We start from the raw sequence: 16,787 nt of genomic DNA, 5'->3' as shown, positions 1-16,787 counted from the left end.
AACACCTGTCCTCAGGCTACCTTGGCAGTGGTGCCCGTGGCCGCCGCACAAGGAGCCGTGTGTTCTTGGACCCAGGCCGGCACCTGCATGGTGACGGCTTCCAGGCCAAACACCTTCTAGCTCAGGACCCACGAGCTGTGCAGACTCTCACTTCCATGAATAGACCCACAGCTGCTGTGGGACAGACTTCCTGCGTCAGGCGCCCTGCAGGTGCAGGACCCCCCATGCCCCCTCACAGCAGCCCCAGGGGGCAGGTACCACGACAGGCGTGTCCTGTGGCGTCCCAGGCCCACAGCGAAAGCGAGGACACATCCCACGCCCCCTCACACACACTGCTCTGCGCTGGGCTTCCTCACTGGGCTTCTTTCTGATCTCAGCCACGGGGCCCGGAAAGAGCTTCCTCACAGCCACGCTTTACTCACTGCCCACACCCATGGCTCACTGTCAGAGCAGGGCGTGAGCCGGACACGGCCTTATTTACACGCATGGCGGATCACGCTGGTGGGATTAATGCTGACAAGCGGACCTGCGGTGGTACCTGGTTTCAAAATCTGCGAGGCTGCTTTGGCAATGAAGAGAGTCAAGGTAAAGGTGAGTCTCATGTTCTGAGTTCGGATCCCATTCCGGACTACATCCAACAGGTAGAGTAGCTTAAAACCAGGAAAACAGAAGAACGGGGGAAAAAAAAAAGAATTTTCAGAACTTGTGCAGCCTTGTCTTGTGCAGCTGAAACTACAGCTCTGCTGGGTGGCCCACTCTCCCCATCCCAGCGGCCACCAGAGATGACGCTCGGAATGGCAGTGTCCCTGATCACTTCCTTGAGGAGTCGGGCACGTACCCAAGGGCAGAGGAGACAAGCGAGACTCCTCCTGTTCCCTGCCGCCTTGGAGCCCAGCCTTCTGGAGCTCGGTGTGTTCTGGGTAACAGCTGCCTTAACCACTGAGTTCAGACCAAAGAAACTGAACTGCTTTGCCCACCTACACACAAGAAGTGTTAGGAAGGGTAGAGCTTTCTCAGGCTCCACGAGGGCTGAGAACCAGAGGTAACCCCCAGCATCACTCCCTACAAGGGAATGGACCTTGGTTCTTTGTCAGCAGTCTCCTTCCAACATGCTTCTATGCTCCCCAGAAATGCCGCTACCAGACTCAGCAGAAAGCCAGCTCCAGAGGTCCACCAGGACCCTCAGCCCCACTCACCTGGGACTGCTCTCGGAACCGCGCCCCCTCCAGCTGTGAGTAGTAGGCCGCCAGCACGTAGTAGGCTGCAGCCCGCATCTGGGGGTCATAGCTGCTGAGGGCCGCAACAGTTAGGCCCAGAGCATTGGAATCCAAAAATTTTCGACAATCCACCACAAATTCTATGGAAGTAAAATACAGCATTAAATACATACACACAAGGAATGATCATGATGCTTGTGTAACATGGGGAATTAAATTTCCTTTTGCATTTTGCCAACATTAGCGATGAACACACACATACAGCACGATCACGATGCTTGTGTAACATGGGGAATTAAGTCTCCTCTTGCCAACATCAGCTATGAGTGGGAGACACAAGAAATGGAAGTCTCTCCAGCTCCCTTTAACTTCTGCTGAAGTTGGATTAAAGCCTAGCTTCCCCTGCACGGCAATAACCCCTACTTGCAGCTTCTAGAATGCTTGTCAATCCCAACTGGGATTATTTCATGACTTCTCACAAATACTCAACGAGCCAGAGAAGAATGAGGTGCCATTTAGACCTGAGACACGAGATCCCAGCAGGCTGGAGGCCTGGGGAACACGACTGGGCAGCTGGCCGAGAAAACCAATTTCCTGTCTCTACCCTGTTCAGCCCACAGCTTCTGAATTCCTAGCCACGAACACCAGTAAGGAAAACATGAAAGGCAGGGAAGCTGGAAAGTTTAGCCAGGGCAAACCTGTCTGACCTGGCCCAACAATTTTTTTTTTTTTTAATTTTAAAGATTGTATTGACTATTTGACAGAGAGATACAGAGAGACAAGCAGGGTTGAATGGCAGGGAGAGGGAGAAGTAGACTCCCCACTGAGCAGAGAGCCTGACTCGGGATTCCATCCCAGGTTCCTGTGATGGAGACCCGAGCAGATGCTCAACTGACTGAGCCACCCACGCACCTCCAACCCATCAATTTTAGTAAAAACCTACAACCACTTCAGGAAATGACGTGACCAAGAGAGAAGGTCAAATATACACAGGGACCCACCTGACCACAACTTAAAGGGCCTGATTACCAATAACAAAATTCGGGACACTTAGAATCCTCTTTAATAAAGATCTGAGGCTTTTTACAACATAAATACTGTCACAAATTTAAGATAAAAATTGACGAAAAACCTTAGAACAGGGACAGGTCACTGTGTTTAAAAACAACTAAGTGGCAGGTTTGGTCACGGAAATCACCCACGCAGATGCTCTGTAGACCAAGGGACTGGTGAGCTAGTGTTCCTGTTAAATCAGGAACCCAACACAAACCAACGGAAGTGACGACCCCCAGAGCGTCATCTTGGAATGTACTATCGATTAAAGAAATGCCACCAGTGTTTTTAAAAAGTCAAACTCTTTTTTTCTTCTCTTCCTAATGTTAGATTTTTAAAAGCTAATTCTGGCAATTAAAAAAACCTGAGAATCAATAATAAGAAGAAAAATTGCAATAATAAGCGACTTCTCTATAATTCCAAGAGCTCCACAGCACAAAATAGTCTCCAAGTGGTGGCTGCCCACGAGCACAGAAATCCCTTTACACCATCAAGTGTCCTTGTCCCTCAGAAGTGGCAGAGCTCCCTAGACCTTCCACCAGCATCTCCCCTGAAGGGTGACTGATGGGGGCACAGACGCACGCATACAGTTCCCTTCCTCTTTCTCAATGTTTATCAAGGAATAACCAGGATTTCCACTTCCACCCAAGACAGTGGCAGAAACCTGAATTACCTGTCCACCAGAAGTGACTAAAAACTAGAAACGAAACAAGGTTTTTCAAGACATTGGACCTGAGGCAACAAATGGCTGTGATCTCCAAGAGAGAAAACAAGATGAACCTTCTGATCATCCCAGCTCGAAGCCTGGAGATTTCTAGGCCAAGGCCCAGGGAGGACAAACCAAGGCAGAGACTGGAGAATGCTGAGTTATGCAGACAAGAGCGCCCAGCTGGGACGCCAAGGTGGCCAGAATTCACACAGCAGAGTCCCGGGGAAGAGAGCTCCACTCCCAGAGCACCATTTGGCAAGAGTGTATGAGGAAGCCGGCTGAGGCTGAGGAACAGGGACAACCCCAGGCTCGTGCCTGCCTGGAAACAGTTCCTGTCCCTACCAGCAGGGCAACATCCTCCCAGTTCACAGGGAAAAGGGAGACTGCTCAGAACGATTTAATGTCAGCTGTGGGGCAAAACTTGCCCCCGACTAAAATGCTGCTTTGGTGCCACCTAACAGATTCAAAGCAAGACCGGAGGGACTGGACCATTCCTAAGTAGCTCAAATGTGTCCTAGAGCAAAGCTCAAGAACATTCACAGGAATATAAAAATATCCAGGATCAAACAAGATAAAATTCACCATGTCTGGTTTACAATAAAAAATTACCAGACATTCAAATAAGCACAAATATAGCCCATCAGAAGAGGAAAATCCACCCTGTGAAAAGGACTCAGATATGACAAAGGTAACAGAACTTCTGTTGTAGTTGTTGTAACTACTTTTGTAACTACTACAACTGCACTCTACATGTTCAAGAAGCTAGAAGAATCACTGAGCATGTTAAATGGACACACAGAAGATATAAGAACTCAAACCAAGTTTCCAGAGGTGAAAATTAAAATGTCTGAGATGAAAAATGCATTGGAAGAGATTATTAGCAGATTAGACATTATAGACAAAGAGGTTAGTGAACTCTAAGACAGCAATAGAAATGATCCAAATTGAAACACACAGAGAAAAAAAAATTGAAACCTGGAACAGAACATCATGGAGCTGTGGGACAATTCTCCAGCAGGATAATATACATGTAATTAGAGTCCCTGAAAAGTTTCAAGAAATAATGGCCAAAACTTTTCCAATTTGATGAGAACTACAAACCTACAGAGCCAAGAAGCTCAATGAACACCCCAAATATAAGAAACATAAAAGAAAATTACACTAAGGCACATTCTAATTAAACTGCTTGAAACCAACGATAAAAAAATATCTGCAGAGCAATCACACAACATACAGAGACACAAAAGAACGAACAATGGTAGATTTATTTTCCTTCCTTCCTTCCTCTCTTTTTTCCTTCCTTCCTTTTCTTTCTTAAGTAGACCCATGCCCAGTGTGGAGCCCAATGCAGGACTTGCACTCATGACCCTGGATCAAGAGCTGGGCTGACATCAAGAGTCGGATGCTCAACCCACAGTCATGCTGGCCCCTAACAGATTTCTTGTTAGAAACACTGCAATCCAAAATCAAGCAGCAACATCTTTCAAATACAGTAAGAAGGGGGAAAAAAAACCTGTCAGCCTAGGATTTTATACCCTGTGAAAACCGTTCAAAAGTTAAGCTCTTTTTTCTACAAAAGAACTGAAAGAACTGATCAGCAGATGTGAACTACAAGAATTCTTAAAGGAAGTATTTGAGGCAGAAGGAAAATGACAGAAGATGGAAATCTGGGTCTACACAGAGGAATTACCAGAACCAGAAACGGTAACTGTAAGATAGTGAATATAAGCTGTTTAAATCTCCTTAAAGGTAACTGACAATTTGAAGCAAAAACAACATATTGTGAGTTTTACAACATATAGCAGTAAAATATCTGGTAAGAACAGCACACAAAGCCAGAAGGGGCAGAAACGGATCGATACCGCTGTAAGGGACTTCTACTATCCGTGAGGTGGTATAGCCTCACACAAAGGCAAACTGTAATACATTCAAGGTGAGCACGATAAACCCTAAAGCAACACACACGTGCACTGTAGCTAAAAGCCAACAAAGAAAATAAAACCAGAATCAGATCAATAATCACATTAAACGTAAATGATGTACACATTCCAATTAAAAGGGAGAGATGGCCAGAATGGATTTTAAAAAGGCAAAACCCAAATACGTCTATCAACAGAAACACCATTTTTAATATACAGATGCAAATTAAAAGGATGAAGAAAGAATAATCTTGGACTCCAACAGTGTACAGACTAAATTTCTTCATTTCTAACAAGTGACTGCTTTTGATGAAAAGGGGGAAAAAACCCTAAAGCTTTAGAAAAGCCTCCGACCGTGGGATAACCCTGTTTTGGAAAAGATGAGATGTGTTAAGATACACCTACATACCTATACACCAAACACACACAAATGGAATATATTTGGGAAAGAGAACAGTCTAAACATTTAATATTACACTCACTAAAAGCAGCTAGTACTCAGCCGGCAAGGGTATTTTTAGTAATCACTGACATTCTCCAGGACAAGTGGATTTTCCACGTGTCCCTGAGGAAAAGTCAATTTCATGTCCATGCTCACGTGCTCTTCTCTGAAGTCTTGGCTTTGTCACCCTTCAGGAAAAGAGCCGCCCTGGGGTGCGGAAAGTGTAACAGGCTATCAAAACACGGATATAAACACCACTCTCTGTTTCAGGAACCTCATAAATAGCAGTTTGGCCTTCTGACAACACATCTCTGATTGAAATGGCCAAACCAGCACAACGATCAAGGATTAAAATAAAAAGCACCCCATGTTTCGTGGGGCTTCAGCAGTTAGTACAACTGTGCCCCAGAGTCCAAAGAGCTCCTCCTCCCGCCCCCTCCTCTACCCCTTCCTTGGGGGCAGCCTGGCCGGGGACTGAGGAGTCCACGGGGTCTGTGTCCCTGTGATCTGGGGACGAGGCTCAGAGAGCTGAACACCGGCCTCTCCATTCTGTGACATTCGTGCACGACGAGCTGCAGATAGCCATCCAGTTCTGCCGAGGACAAGAAGTCGCTGTGGAAAAAGCATTTGTCACTGTCATTGCTAACAGCCCCGGCTGACCCTGTTTCTCAGCCAAGGACTCGGGAGAAGGGAGGCAGTAAGGTTAGCAAAACAGGTTCCCGGTTGCAGCAAAGGCTGTAATGGAGCAATGAGACCAGAGTTTCTCTGAAGTCTGGCAGCCACACTTAAAAACCAATTATCTGCCCAATTGAGGCGTGCAAGATTTTTTTTTTAAAAGATTTTTGTGTATTTATTTGACAGAGACACAGTGAGAAAGAGAACACAAGCAGGGGGAAGTGGGAGAGGGAGAAGAAGGCTTCCCGCTGAGCAGGGAGCCCGATGCAGGCTCGATCCCAGGACCCCGGGACCATGGCCCAAGCCAAAGGAAGACACACCCAACGACTGAGCCACCCTGGCACCCTGAGGATTGCAAGATGTTAGCAACACAGGGTTGTTAACAGTAGAGGGCGTAAGAACGCTGCTGAGAACCTCTGCCCCACACACAGGATGAAGGAATCTCACGAACACAGTATGGGGCATGGAGAGCTAAGACAAAGGACACCGAGGGCCTAGCACCATTCACAGAAAGTTCAAATACAGGGTCCTGGCTCCTGCTGGACAGGGAGGGGCACTGCCTAGCAAGGGGCGCCCACTACGTGCTGCTCCTTGATCCGGCTGGTGGTTTCGCCCAAACTCCCACCATACACGCACGTGATTCATGGTCATTTTTTTCTTTTCTTTTCTTTTTTTTTAAAAAAGATTTTATTTATTTATTTGACAGAGAGAGATCACAAGTAGGCAGAGAGGCAGAAAGAGAAGGGGGGAAGCAGGATCCCCACTGAGCAGAGAGCCCGATGCGGGGCTCGATCCCATGATCTCAGGATCCCATGATCCTGAGATCATGACCTGAGCCGAAGGCAGAGGCTCAACCCACTGAGCCACCCAGGCGCCCCTCGTGGTCATTTCTATGTACGCCGCTTCAGTAAGAGTTCGCTCAAGACATTCTCCATGCTTACTTTTCCACCAAGGGCGGAAGCAAAAAGAAAAATACATGTTAAAAATAACATGAAAAATAAATTCATGGTTTAATTCAATAATAATAAATCTAGCCTACACTGGCCATATGCTGTTCGCAGATTTCTGTTCTGTTCAACTTACCATTTTACTGCTAGAAATTTCTCTCTCCCTACAAACTGGTATGCTTCCTTCTGTAGGACAACAACATTTGTTTAAAACATTATGCTTCTACTTTTTGTTCCGGATGACAAGTATTCCTGAGCAAAATTTAATGACCTAGTTTTTCTTGTCTGGTTTTTTTTCCCTTTTAACTTTCGTATTTACATCTGTATTCACCTCTCTGCTTTTAAAAATTTTCTACTTTGTTGTGAATGATTTTAGTGTAATTGGTACTTTAAGCTACCACAAATCCTTTTTAGTGTGGCTATGCTTTGCAAATTTTCCTACGTGTATTATGCCTATAAAACTTAAAGTAGGCTGTATGTGGCGATTTCCCCAACTTCAAAGACCATTTACGAGTTCCCTCTCTTCACAAAAGGTCTCCCGGACACCCTCCTCCCCACCCAAAAAAGGGCAGTAGGCAAGATCCTGAGAACAACACTGTGTCCTAATTTTAGTATTTTTTATTAGTGTTTTTCCAAGCCTTTGCCTTCTGTCTCTTAAAAGCTCTCTTAAGAGCCTGAGCAACAGACTAAGTGATTTGTTATAATCCACTCAAGTTACCTCATGTTTTCAGACTCTGAAAAATCTATTTTTGTGCTGGATGAGAAACAGACCTCGCCAGGGCTGAAGGCAGGGGGAAGCAGGAGAATGTCTGGGCCGCACGCTGGTCCTGGTTTCTCTGTTAGGCTTACCGGGGAGTCCCTGGAAACAGTGAAGATCTCTGCCAGCCATGGCGGTGACTGTATGCAGGCCTGAAATGCCCCTGCTCTCCGGCAAATAAGACCTAGCTCAGGGGCGCCTGGGTGGCTCAGTGGGTTAAAGCCTCTGCCTTCGGCTCTGGTCATGATTCCAGGGTCCTGGGATCAAGCCCCGAATCAGGCTCTCTGCTCAGCGGGGAGTCTGCTTCCTCCTCTCTCTCTGCCTGCCTCTCTGCCTATCTGTAATCTCTGTCTGTCAAATAAATAAATAAAATCTTAAAAAAAAAAAAAAAAAGACCTAGCTCAGCCACAGAACATTGTGCTCACGGAGGCCGGGGGGCCACAGCTACTTCCACCAGTGAGGAAGCCCCGAGGAGACCCAACCCTGACACTCTGTTAGGAGAGGCAGCAGTGGGGGACCAGCACGTCTGTTCACACGTAGGAGTGCTGGAGCATACAAGGACAACAAATGGTGCTGGGAAAATGGGACAGCCATGGGTGGAAGAATGACACTGAACTGTCTCCTCACACCACACACAGATAGATTCAAAATGGATGAAAGACCTCAATGTGAGACAGGAATCCATGAAAATCCTTGAGAACACAGGCGGCAACCTCTCCGACCTCAGCCGCGGCAACTTCTTCCTAGACACATCGCCAATGGCAAGGGAAGCAAGGGCAAAAATGAACTAGTGAGGTTTCATCAAGATAAAAAGCTTCTGCACAGCAGAGGAAACAGTCAACAAAACCAAAAGGCAACTGGCAGAATGGGAGAAGATATTCACAAATGACATATCAGATAAAGGGCTAGTATCCAAGATCTATAAAGAACTCATCAAACTCAACACCCAAAGAACAAATAATGCAATCAAGAAATGGGCAGAAGACATGAACAGACATTTCTGCCAAGAAGACATTCAGATGGCCAACAGACACATGAGAAAGTGCTCCACATCACTCGGCATCGGGGAGATACAAATCCAAATCACAATGAGACACCACCTCACACCAGTCAGAATGGCTAAAACTAACCTATCAGGAAAGAAGGTGTTGGTGAGGTTGTGGAGAAATGGGAACCGTCCTACACTGTTGGTGGGAATGCTAGCTGGTGCAGCCACTCTGGGCAACAGGATGAAGGTTCCTCAAAAAGTTGAAAATAGAGCTACGCTACAACCCAGCAATCACACTATGGAGTATTTACCCTAAAGATACAAATGTAGGGATCTGAAGGGGCACGTGCACCTGAATGTTGATAGCAGCAACATCCACAATAGCCAAACTATGGAAAGAGCCCAGATGTCCACCAACAGATGAATGGATAAAGAAGATGCGGTATATCTATACACAATGGAATACTATGCAGCCATCAAAAATCTGAAATCTTGGGGCTGCCTGGGTGGCTCAGGGGGTAAAGCCTCTGCCTTCGGTGTGGGCCAAGACCCCAGGACCTGGGATTGAGCCCAGCATCGGGCTCTCTGCTCAGCAGGGAGCCTGCTTCCTCCTCTCTCTCTCTTTCTCTACCTTCCTCTATTTGTGATCCCTATCTGTCAAATAAATAAATAAAATCTTTAAAAAAAATTTGAAATCTTACCATTTGCAAGGATATGGATAGAACTAGAGGCTATTACGCTAAATGAAATAAATCAATCAGAAAAAGACAATTATGTGATCTCTCTGATTTGAGAAATTTGAGAAATTAGGCAGAGGATCACAGGGGAAGGGAGGAAAAAAATCAAACAAGTTGAAATCAGAAAGGGAGACAGAGACTCAATCTCAGGAAACAAACTGAGGGCTGCTGGAGGGGGGTTCTGGGTGATGGAGTTGGGGAGGGTATGTGCTATGGTGAGTGCTGTGTATTGTGTAAGACTGATGAGTCACAGACCTGTACCCCGAAACAAATAATACCTTACATGTTAACTAAAAATAAAGCCTTAAAAAAAAAAGACAACCGTAGTTTAAAAGGAACAAAACAGCACAAATAAGGACCTGGTGTCCCAGTGCGGCTAAACTAAGTCCAGCAGGAAGCAGCCTGGGGGTCCTGAAGGCATCACACCAGCCACACCAATGGGCACAGCCACAGAACACAGGCCTTGCCCCATTCCCCACACCCGCCCCCGGTGCCCTCTGTGTAGGCCTGACTGCCGCTGCGACAGGCCACGAGGGAGCAAGCTGGGCCCGGGAGCACTTGCAAGAAGCCGCTAACATGTTCCCACTGGAGGAGGGGAAATTCAATGATTTTGAATATTCAGAGGCCGGAGGTTGGGTAGGAAGAGAGTTTCAGCGCAGACCCTCCGGTACCACCTAAATTTTGAACTTGTGAATATATCAGCTAATGTTAAAAATCACTTAAATTAGATACATAGCTCTGGGAAGATGGAGTGGACACAGTTTCTCTATTTCTAGCAGTAAGCACAAACGAAAAATCCTGGACAGATGTAAGACGACCCTGAAGGGTGGAAAGGAAGCTGACCAGCCGGGGGCTCAGGTGAGCGCCCCGTGTTCTCCTTCTGCCCCTGGTGTCCCAGACTCTGAGCCGAGGAAGCCAGCAGCCCAGGAAACCAACAGGCACTGATAAAGCCTGAACAAAAGGCTGCTCTCTCTAGGCTCTAGAAGGAAGGCTAGAAGAGAAGCAGCCTAGCAAGACCAAATGTGGACAGTAGCTGCTCCGCCCCAGCCGAAGACCTCAGAGGAGGCCGCGGCCCTGCTCCCACCCACCCCAGCGAAGGCGCGGTGTGGCGCCCGGCAGGCTGTGAGACGGGACCCCAAGTCCCCTGCTAGGGTGACGCTGTCGGGGAGGCTAAGAGGGGGCTGGGGGGCAGTACCAGAGGACCCTCCTGCTCCTCACTGAGCACCAGCGGAGGCCTCCTCAGGGGAGGCCCCACGAGGAGCAGTCACGGGCCGCTCCGGACTCTCCCGGCCCCGAGCATCAGCACAGACGATCCATGAAAGCAGAAACTGATCCATGGGACTTGCTCAAAATGAAAAACCTGGGCTCGGTGAACGGCTCTGTCCCGAGGATGACAAAAGCTACAGACTGGGAGAAAATATTCGCCAGCCACATACCCAACAAAGGACGAGTACCTGGAATATATAAAGAACCCCCAAACCTCATGGGGAAAAACGTGAAAAAAGATCCCATTAGAAAATGGGCAAACGACATGCCCTGACATTTCAATAAAGAGGACATACAGAGCGCCGACGAACCTCAAGACGCTGGACACCGTCAGCCATCAGGAAATGCAAATGAAAACCACAGTGAGGTATCACGACACGTCTGCCAGTGACAAAACGCCGCACACCAAGAGACCCGCCATGCCCATGCGCAGCCCGCGTCCTGTGTCCCGCCTACGTTCGCTCACAAACACTCCCGCCCTCCGGCTACTCGACACTTAACTTCAAAATCACACTTACGCCAACAAAAAGCCGAGCTCGGCAGGCTCTCCCTCATTCTCAAAGAGAAAACCTGGTGGCATTTGATCACTATCTAGTGGCAATTCAGAAAAGGCTCCTGCCATTGAAAATTAGAAAAACCCAGCACGGATGAAAGGATACTCCCAGGATTTAAGATTATAAATGGCCTTGTTTTTTGTTTTTTGTTTTTTTTTTAAGTCACTGTATATTCAAAACATTCACTGTTACTCTTCTAAAAACCTCTGGAATGAAAAGGTAGGAAGGCGGATAGAGATACTCTAGGATGAGTAACAAACTTCTGTTACCATGGTAGTCACCCCCACGAGAAAGCTGATACGGTCCGGCCCCACGTCCCGGTCCGGCCCTACGTCCCGGTCCGGCCCCACGTCCCGGTCCGGCCCCGCGCCCTGGCCCGCGGAAGGCCGCACTCACCCGGCCTGGTGAGCTCGCTGAAGAGATGCAGGAGAAAGCAGGGGTCATAAAGGTCATTGAGATCCACTGTGCTTCGGTCTCTAAAGATCAGTTCCTCTGCATCCTGAGACAGCCCAAAACAAACAGAAAGTGAGGTCTGGACTCATAAATGTAAAAACACATGAGTGCTTAGCCACTAATCTAGAGTTTAAATGACTTTGAATATTCAAAAGCATAAGAAAACAGCGCTTCTAACACAAAACAGCTACGTTTGGGATGTTTGGCATCTGTATCCCCATTTTGCAAAAACTAGTGTTTTTGCCAGGGTTCGGGGGGTGTGTGCAGGGCAGTTCTGAAGGACATGGGCATGGCCAGTGACGATAACGGCTGAAGCGGAGTGACAGGTGTACGGCAGCCCTGTCTCGGTCCCTCTGTGTACAGCTGGAACTGTACGGAACGCGATGTCAACAGCCCGTAAGAGAAATAGCGCGTGTGTTTCACAGGATGCTGAAGCCGAGGGGGCCGACGGACTCCCCAGCGGGGCGAGCAGGAAAGCATCCACTGCTGCTGAGAATGCCCCCCGCTGGCTCTGCCCCCAGCCCCGCACCTCGGGGGGCAGCAGCTTCCGCTTCTGGGGGAAGTGGAGGATGGTCTTCATCATGCGGTCCCGATCCAGCAGGCGGAGGATGTCCCCGACGCTCGGCTGCTGCCACAGTGACTTGCCCAGGCTCCGGCACGTCTTGTGATGCTCCACCGCCGCGGGGCCCCACAGCAGGACTCTAGAGCCAGGTGGGATGACAAAGACGGGTCACGCCTCCCCCCGGGACAGAATGCACGACGGGGACAATGGCCAGCAAGGGTAGCTCTGCCAAGCAGCCAGCACACGCCAGGCACTGCCCAGAGCACGGGACGAGAGCGCCGCCATCTAGTCCCCCTAACAAAGGGGGAGGTGCGCGTGGCGGAGAGGCTAGCAGGGATGGGGGCGGGTGACTGCGGGGGGAGGACACCTGCACGGAGCTTACGACGTGCGCCTTACTCGGAGCTCTTCCATCTACCAGTCCCACTATATCTGTGGGACAACCCAGGACAGGGTACCATCATTACGACGTGCGCCTTACTCGAAGCTCTTCCATCTACCAGTCCCACTGTATCTGTGGGACAACCCAGGACGGGGTACCATCATTACGACGTGCACCTTACTCGGAGCTCTTCCATCTACCAGTCCCACTGTATCTGTGGGACAACCCAGGACGGGGTACCATCATTACGACGTGCACCTTACTCGGAGCTCTTCCATCTACCAGTCCCACTGTATCTGTGGGACAACCCAGGACGGGGTACCATCATTACGACGTGTGCCTTACTCGGAGCTCTTCCATCTACCAGTCCCACTGGATCTGTGGGACAACCCCAGGACGGGGGTACCATCATTATCCCCATTTTGCAAATGGGTGAAGCGATCCCGGGAGGATTAAGGAAGTTGCTCAGCTGGCCACTTGCCCAGCTGGTCGGTGGCAGAGCTGCAATGCCAAGCGGGGAAGTCTGGCTCCAGAGTCCAGATGCCGGGCCACAGCTGGAGAATCCCGGCTGCTCCGTGAGGCTTCCGGATTCAAACCCCTCCCGAGTCACAGGCGGCCACCAGCCCCGCAGGCCTGACCCAACGGCCTTGGCCGTCGCTGCCTCGAGTCTACCATGTAAACGCCTGAACCCGTTAGCACCAACACCCACTGCGGCGGCCCCGGAGATCGCCTCCCCTTCCTCCTCCTCTTCTCCCCACTCCCGCCCACCCACCTCCCCACTGGCGAAGGTGCTCCGTGAGAGCCCAGCTCTGACGGGGAGCACTTCTCTGCCCCCAAAGGTCTATCAGCTGTCTCTCTAATGGATGGAAATGAGAGTCTTTCAGTCTGATCCTTACAGTCCCGACCAGCCAGGCTGTCTGGCCTCCCCGCTACCTCTTCCCTCTGCTTGTCTCGTGATGCACACAGCTCAGCTGCTCACCATTCCCAGGAACGTGCTGACTTTCCCAACTCCCCGCCATGGCGACCTTGGTCCTTCCACGTGGTGTCCCCAGGCTCCTCCACCGACCCCTCACGTCCATCAAATCCCTCCAGTGCCAACCGGGTCACGGAGCTTGCCCTGATGCCCCCTCGGGAGACGGTACTCCCACGAGCTCCCCTGACAGCTGGGTCACGCCACCAAACGCCAATTACGGAAGAGTTACGTTCACAGTCACTGTTCCCCTTAACAGACATGGCAGGACCGTGTCTTACGCCTCTAGGTGTTCCCAACAGCGCTGGGCCCAGTGCCTTGTCAAACAGCAAGTGCTCAGGTGAACATCTACTTAACGAAGACTTCTAAACTGAACTCCAAACACACACTCATTTCTGCACAGGGCAGCAGGAGTCATTCGAGTCACAAAATAAATTAGCTATTTCAGGGGGCTGTTCTCTGGCGGGTAGGGGAAGCGGACAAGCAGCAGACCCCCCGGATCCATCAGTCAAGCGGGCATGGTGTGCTGGCATGAGGGCTGCCTGCTAAACGCCCACAGAGCGCCATGTGGGCCCCTCACTCAGGCCTGCTCCTTCAGGGATGGCCATGGACCATCCTTAGAGCGTGAGGCCAGACCTTCCGCGGGAGCCGGGGTATGACGGAAGGGAGCCCCCTCCATCGAGCTCTCCCCGAGAACCACAAAGGTACGAGAGAAAACCTGGGGAGCTTGCTGTCGGAACACACTCCCCAAGTCTCAGGACGGCGCCTTCAAAGGCTGCCACTCGCCCCTCCAGGCCCAACCTCACCTGAAGTTCACGAGGCTGAGGTCATTCTGTTCATACGCCCGGAGGAGAAGTAAAATCTTCTGGTCTAGAAGCCAAACCAAGGCCCATTTAGAAAGCTGAACTGTCACATGGTCCTCCCGTCCTGTCACACCACCTGATCTCATGCTCCCAAGTCACACGGCCTGGTCCCCTCACACTGCCCGGTCACACAGCCTGGTCCCCTCACACTCCCCGGTCACAGGGCCTGCCTGGTGCCGTCACACTCCCTGGTCACACCCTCTAGTTACAACACTTGCCTGGTCCCCACACTCCCTGGCCATCCCACCCAGACCCCACACCCTTACCCAGGACGCTGAGAGTGGCACCATAGGCCCCAAGGAGCACCGCAAAGTGACTGCTTTCACAGACAGAGGGACACATCTTCACCACCACGAACATCAGATCCACCAGCGCTTCTGGAAGGAAACAAGACTGAACTGCGCAGCAGCGCAAGAGGATGTGCGCACAAGAAGAGAAGTAGAAGAGGAAGCATCTCGGGAACATTTAAATGCTTGAAACGCCTTCTCTGAACAATATCGGTCTCTGGCCTGAGCCGCCTCCTCTTTTTCCCTTCTTAAAAGCAGCCTGTCTTCACCACCATGTCTCTCCCCAGGGCTTCGGCAAGGCTGTCACCGCTCTCTTCGCTCCCCCTCCCACACCTGAAGCCGCCAAAGATTTTCAAGCTTAAGCAGCTCCGAGACTGTGCTGGCAACCTCTGCAGCTCTACTCCTGCCGAAATAAACGGCGGGGCCTTCGTGCTTTTCCTACCCGCATTCCAGCAACTCGGGGGTCGGCTCTCTTCAGTTAGCCGTGGTCACAGACCGACCGTGGGGACGTCTACCGGCCTAAGCACGTTCATGTTGTCTCTAAGCAGAGCATGGCTTCAAGGGGACAGGACCCTTCGGACCATCTCCTCTGACCTCTCCTGCAGCCTACACCAAACTCGGGGTCACGGGCGCTAAAATAAACCCTACTGAACTGGGGCAGAGCTTCCAGAACCTGGCCTTTCTGACAGCTTCCTGGCAGGGAACTGTTAACTGGGACGTTCAAACTCTTCACCCTTGAGGAAAGTTTCAATCTTCTGATTAAAGCATTTCACACAACTAAACAGCTTCTCTTAGGGCAGACCCACAATGAACTTCCCCCAATTCCCAGATTTTAACACTTGCCCATGGCATGAACATTAAGACCTGAAACGTGACTTCTAGAAGCCAGAACAGACTTTGAAAAGAAGTCTGTATTTGCTGCTTGGCCCGAAGTCAGAGGAAACACTTCTTGAGCTTGGATTTGAGAGAAACAAAATACCCTAACGCCATTCTGGTAACGCTTCCTTAGCTCTGAAAACGCATCGGTGGTAAATCTTGGTGCACAGCGAGCGCCACAAATCAAGAAATAAAATCTGTTTCTGAAATGGGACGGTGGGGGCAGGGGGGGGTCACCTTTTACTTGATTGTCTGGGTTTTCCTCTTCTTCAGATTTCAGCAGAGTCGGCAAAAACAGAGAGTGCTGCGTGAGCATCATGTGGACCACGGGGAGCTGGATGAGCTTCGCGCACACAGAGTTTTCTGGAAGATACAGGTGCTGTATGGCAGCGTGGAGGGCCTTCAAAAATGCGTGGTCCTGATACCGAAATCTAGGAGGCAAGCATCGGGGATGCGGGGGGGGGGGGGGAGAGCTTCATATAGGGGAGTTTTATTTCACAGAAGACAATAAAAAACCTTTTTCTCGGCATTTTCCAAAGATAAATTTCTACCACATCATAAAGGTGAAAATTCTACAGCGCACAGCCATCTACCCATGCTGATCCCACTACGGTCACTGTTGGACACTCGCCTGATCACCCTCCTAGCCCTCCACGTGCGGCAGGGGGCACTTTTGAAAACAGGGACAGGATGCGTTCATTTTCCTGCAGTGCGAACACCAAACCAACCTCCTATTTGACTAAAGTGCTGCACCTGAACCAAGACCACTCAGCCCGCCCCGCCACGGCAGCCTCCCTCCTTCCTCATGTCCAGCGACTGGGAAACCCCATCCGGGGCTTCAGAGGCCTCCTCGGTCTTAAACCCTCAGAACCCACCGAAGACATGAGAGCATCCTGCTCTCGAACAAAGCAGCTTTTCTATCATGTGGGACTCACTGACATTAAGAATCACTTAACATACAGGGGCCATTCTAGAAATACACATTAGCCAAAGCCTGGGAGAAATGTCACCATTTCATGATGGTAATCCTCGGGGGTCATTGATCTGTGACCTGCCTTCACGTCTTTCTCTCCTCTGGGACAGTATTTTTCTGTTTCAACGTGGCGACTCATCAGGGAAGAGAAAATCAGGGG

The 16,787-nt window shown here is 50.0% G+C and overlaps 1 protein-coding gene across 1 annotated transcript in view; it reads right to left on the bottom strand.

Moving 5' to 3' along the window:
• Nucleotides 1-16,787, bottom strand: part of URB1 (URB1 ribosome biogenesis homolog) — a 68,241-nt gene that overhangs the window by 7,856 nt on the left and 43,598 nt on the right. The window contains exons 26-32 of the mRNA XM_004757502.3: nt 15,892-16,085; nt 14,758-14,868; nt 14,435-14,498; nt 12,247-12,418; nt 11,661-11,763; nt 1,197-1,357; nt 539-650 (exon numbers count right to left, since the gene is read on the bottom strand). Coding sequence (XP_004757559.2) covers nt 539-650; nt 1,197-1,357; nt 11,661-11,763; nt 12,247-12,418; nt 14,435-14,498; nt 14,758-14,868; nt 15,892-16,085 — 917 coding nt within the window. The remainder of the gene's footprint in view (nt 1-538; nt 651-1,196; nt 1,358-11,660; nt 11,764-12,246; nt 12,419-14,434; nt 14,499-14,757; nt 14,869-15,891; nt 16,086-16,787) is intronic.

The sequence above is a fragment of the Mustela putorius genome, unplaced genomic scaffold, assembly GCF_011764305.1.
Source record: "Mustela putorius furo isolate JIRA1106 unplaced genomic scaffold, ASM1176430v1.1 tig00000832_pilon_pilon_pilon, whole genome shotgun sequence".
NCBI classification, from domain to species: Eukaryota; Metazoa; Chordata; class Mammalia; order Carnivora; family Mustelidae; genus Mustela; species Mustela putorius.
Note: the sequence above shows the minus strand (reverse complement) of the source record. Positions and strands in the feature narration are given on the sequence as shown.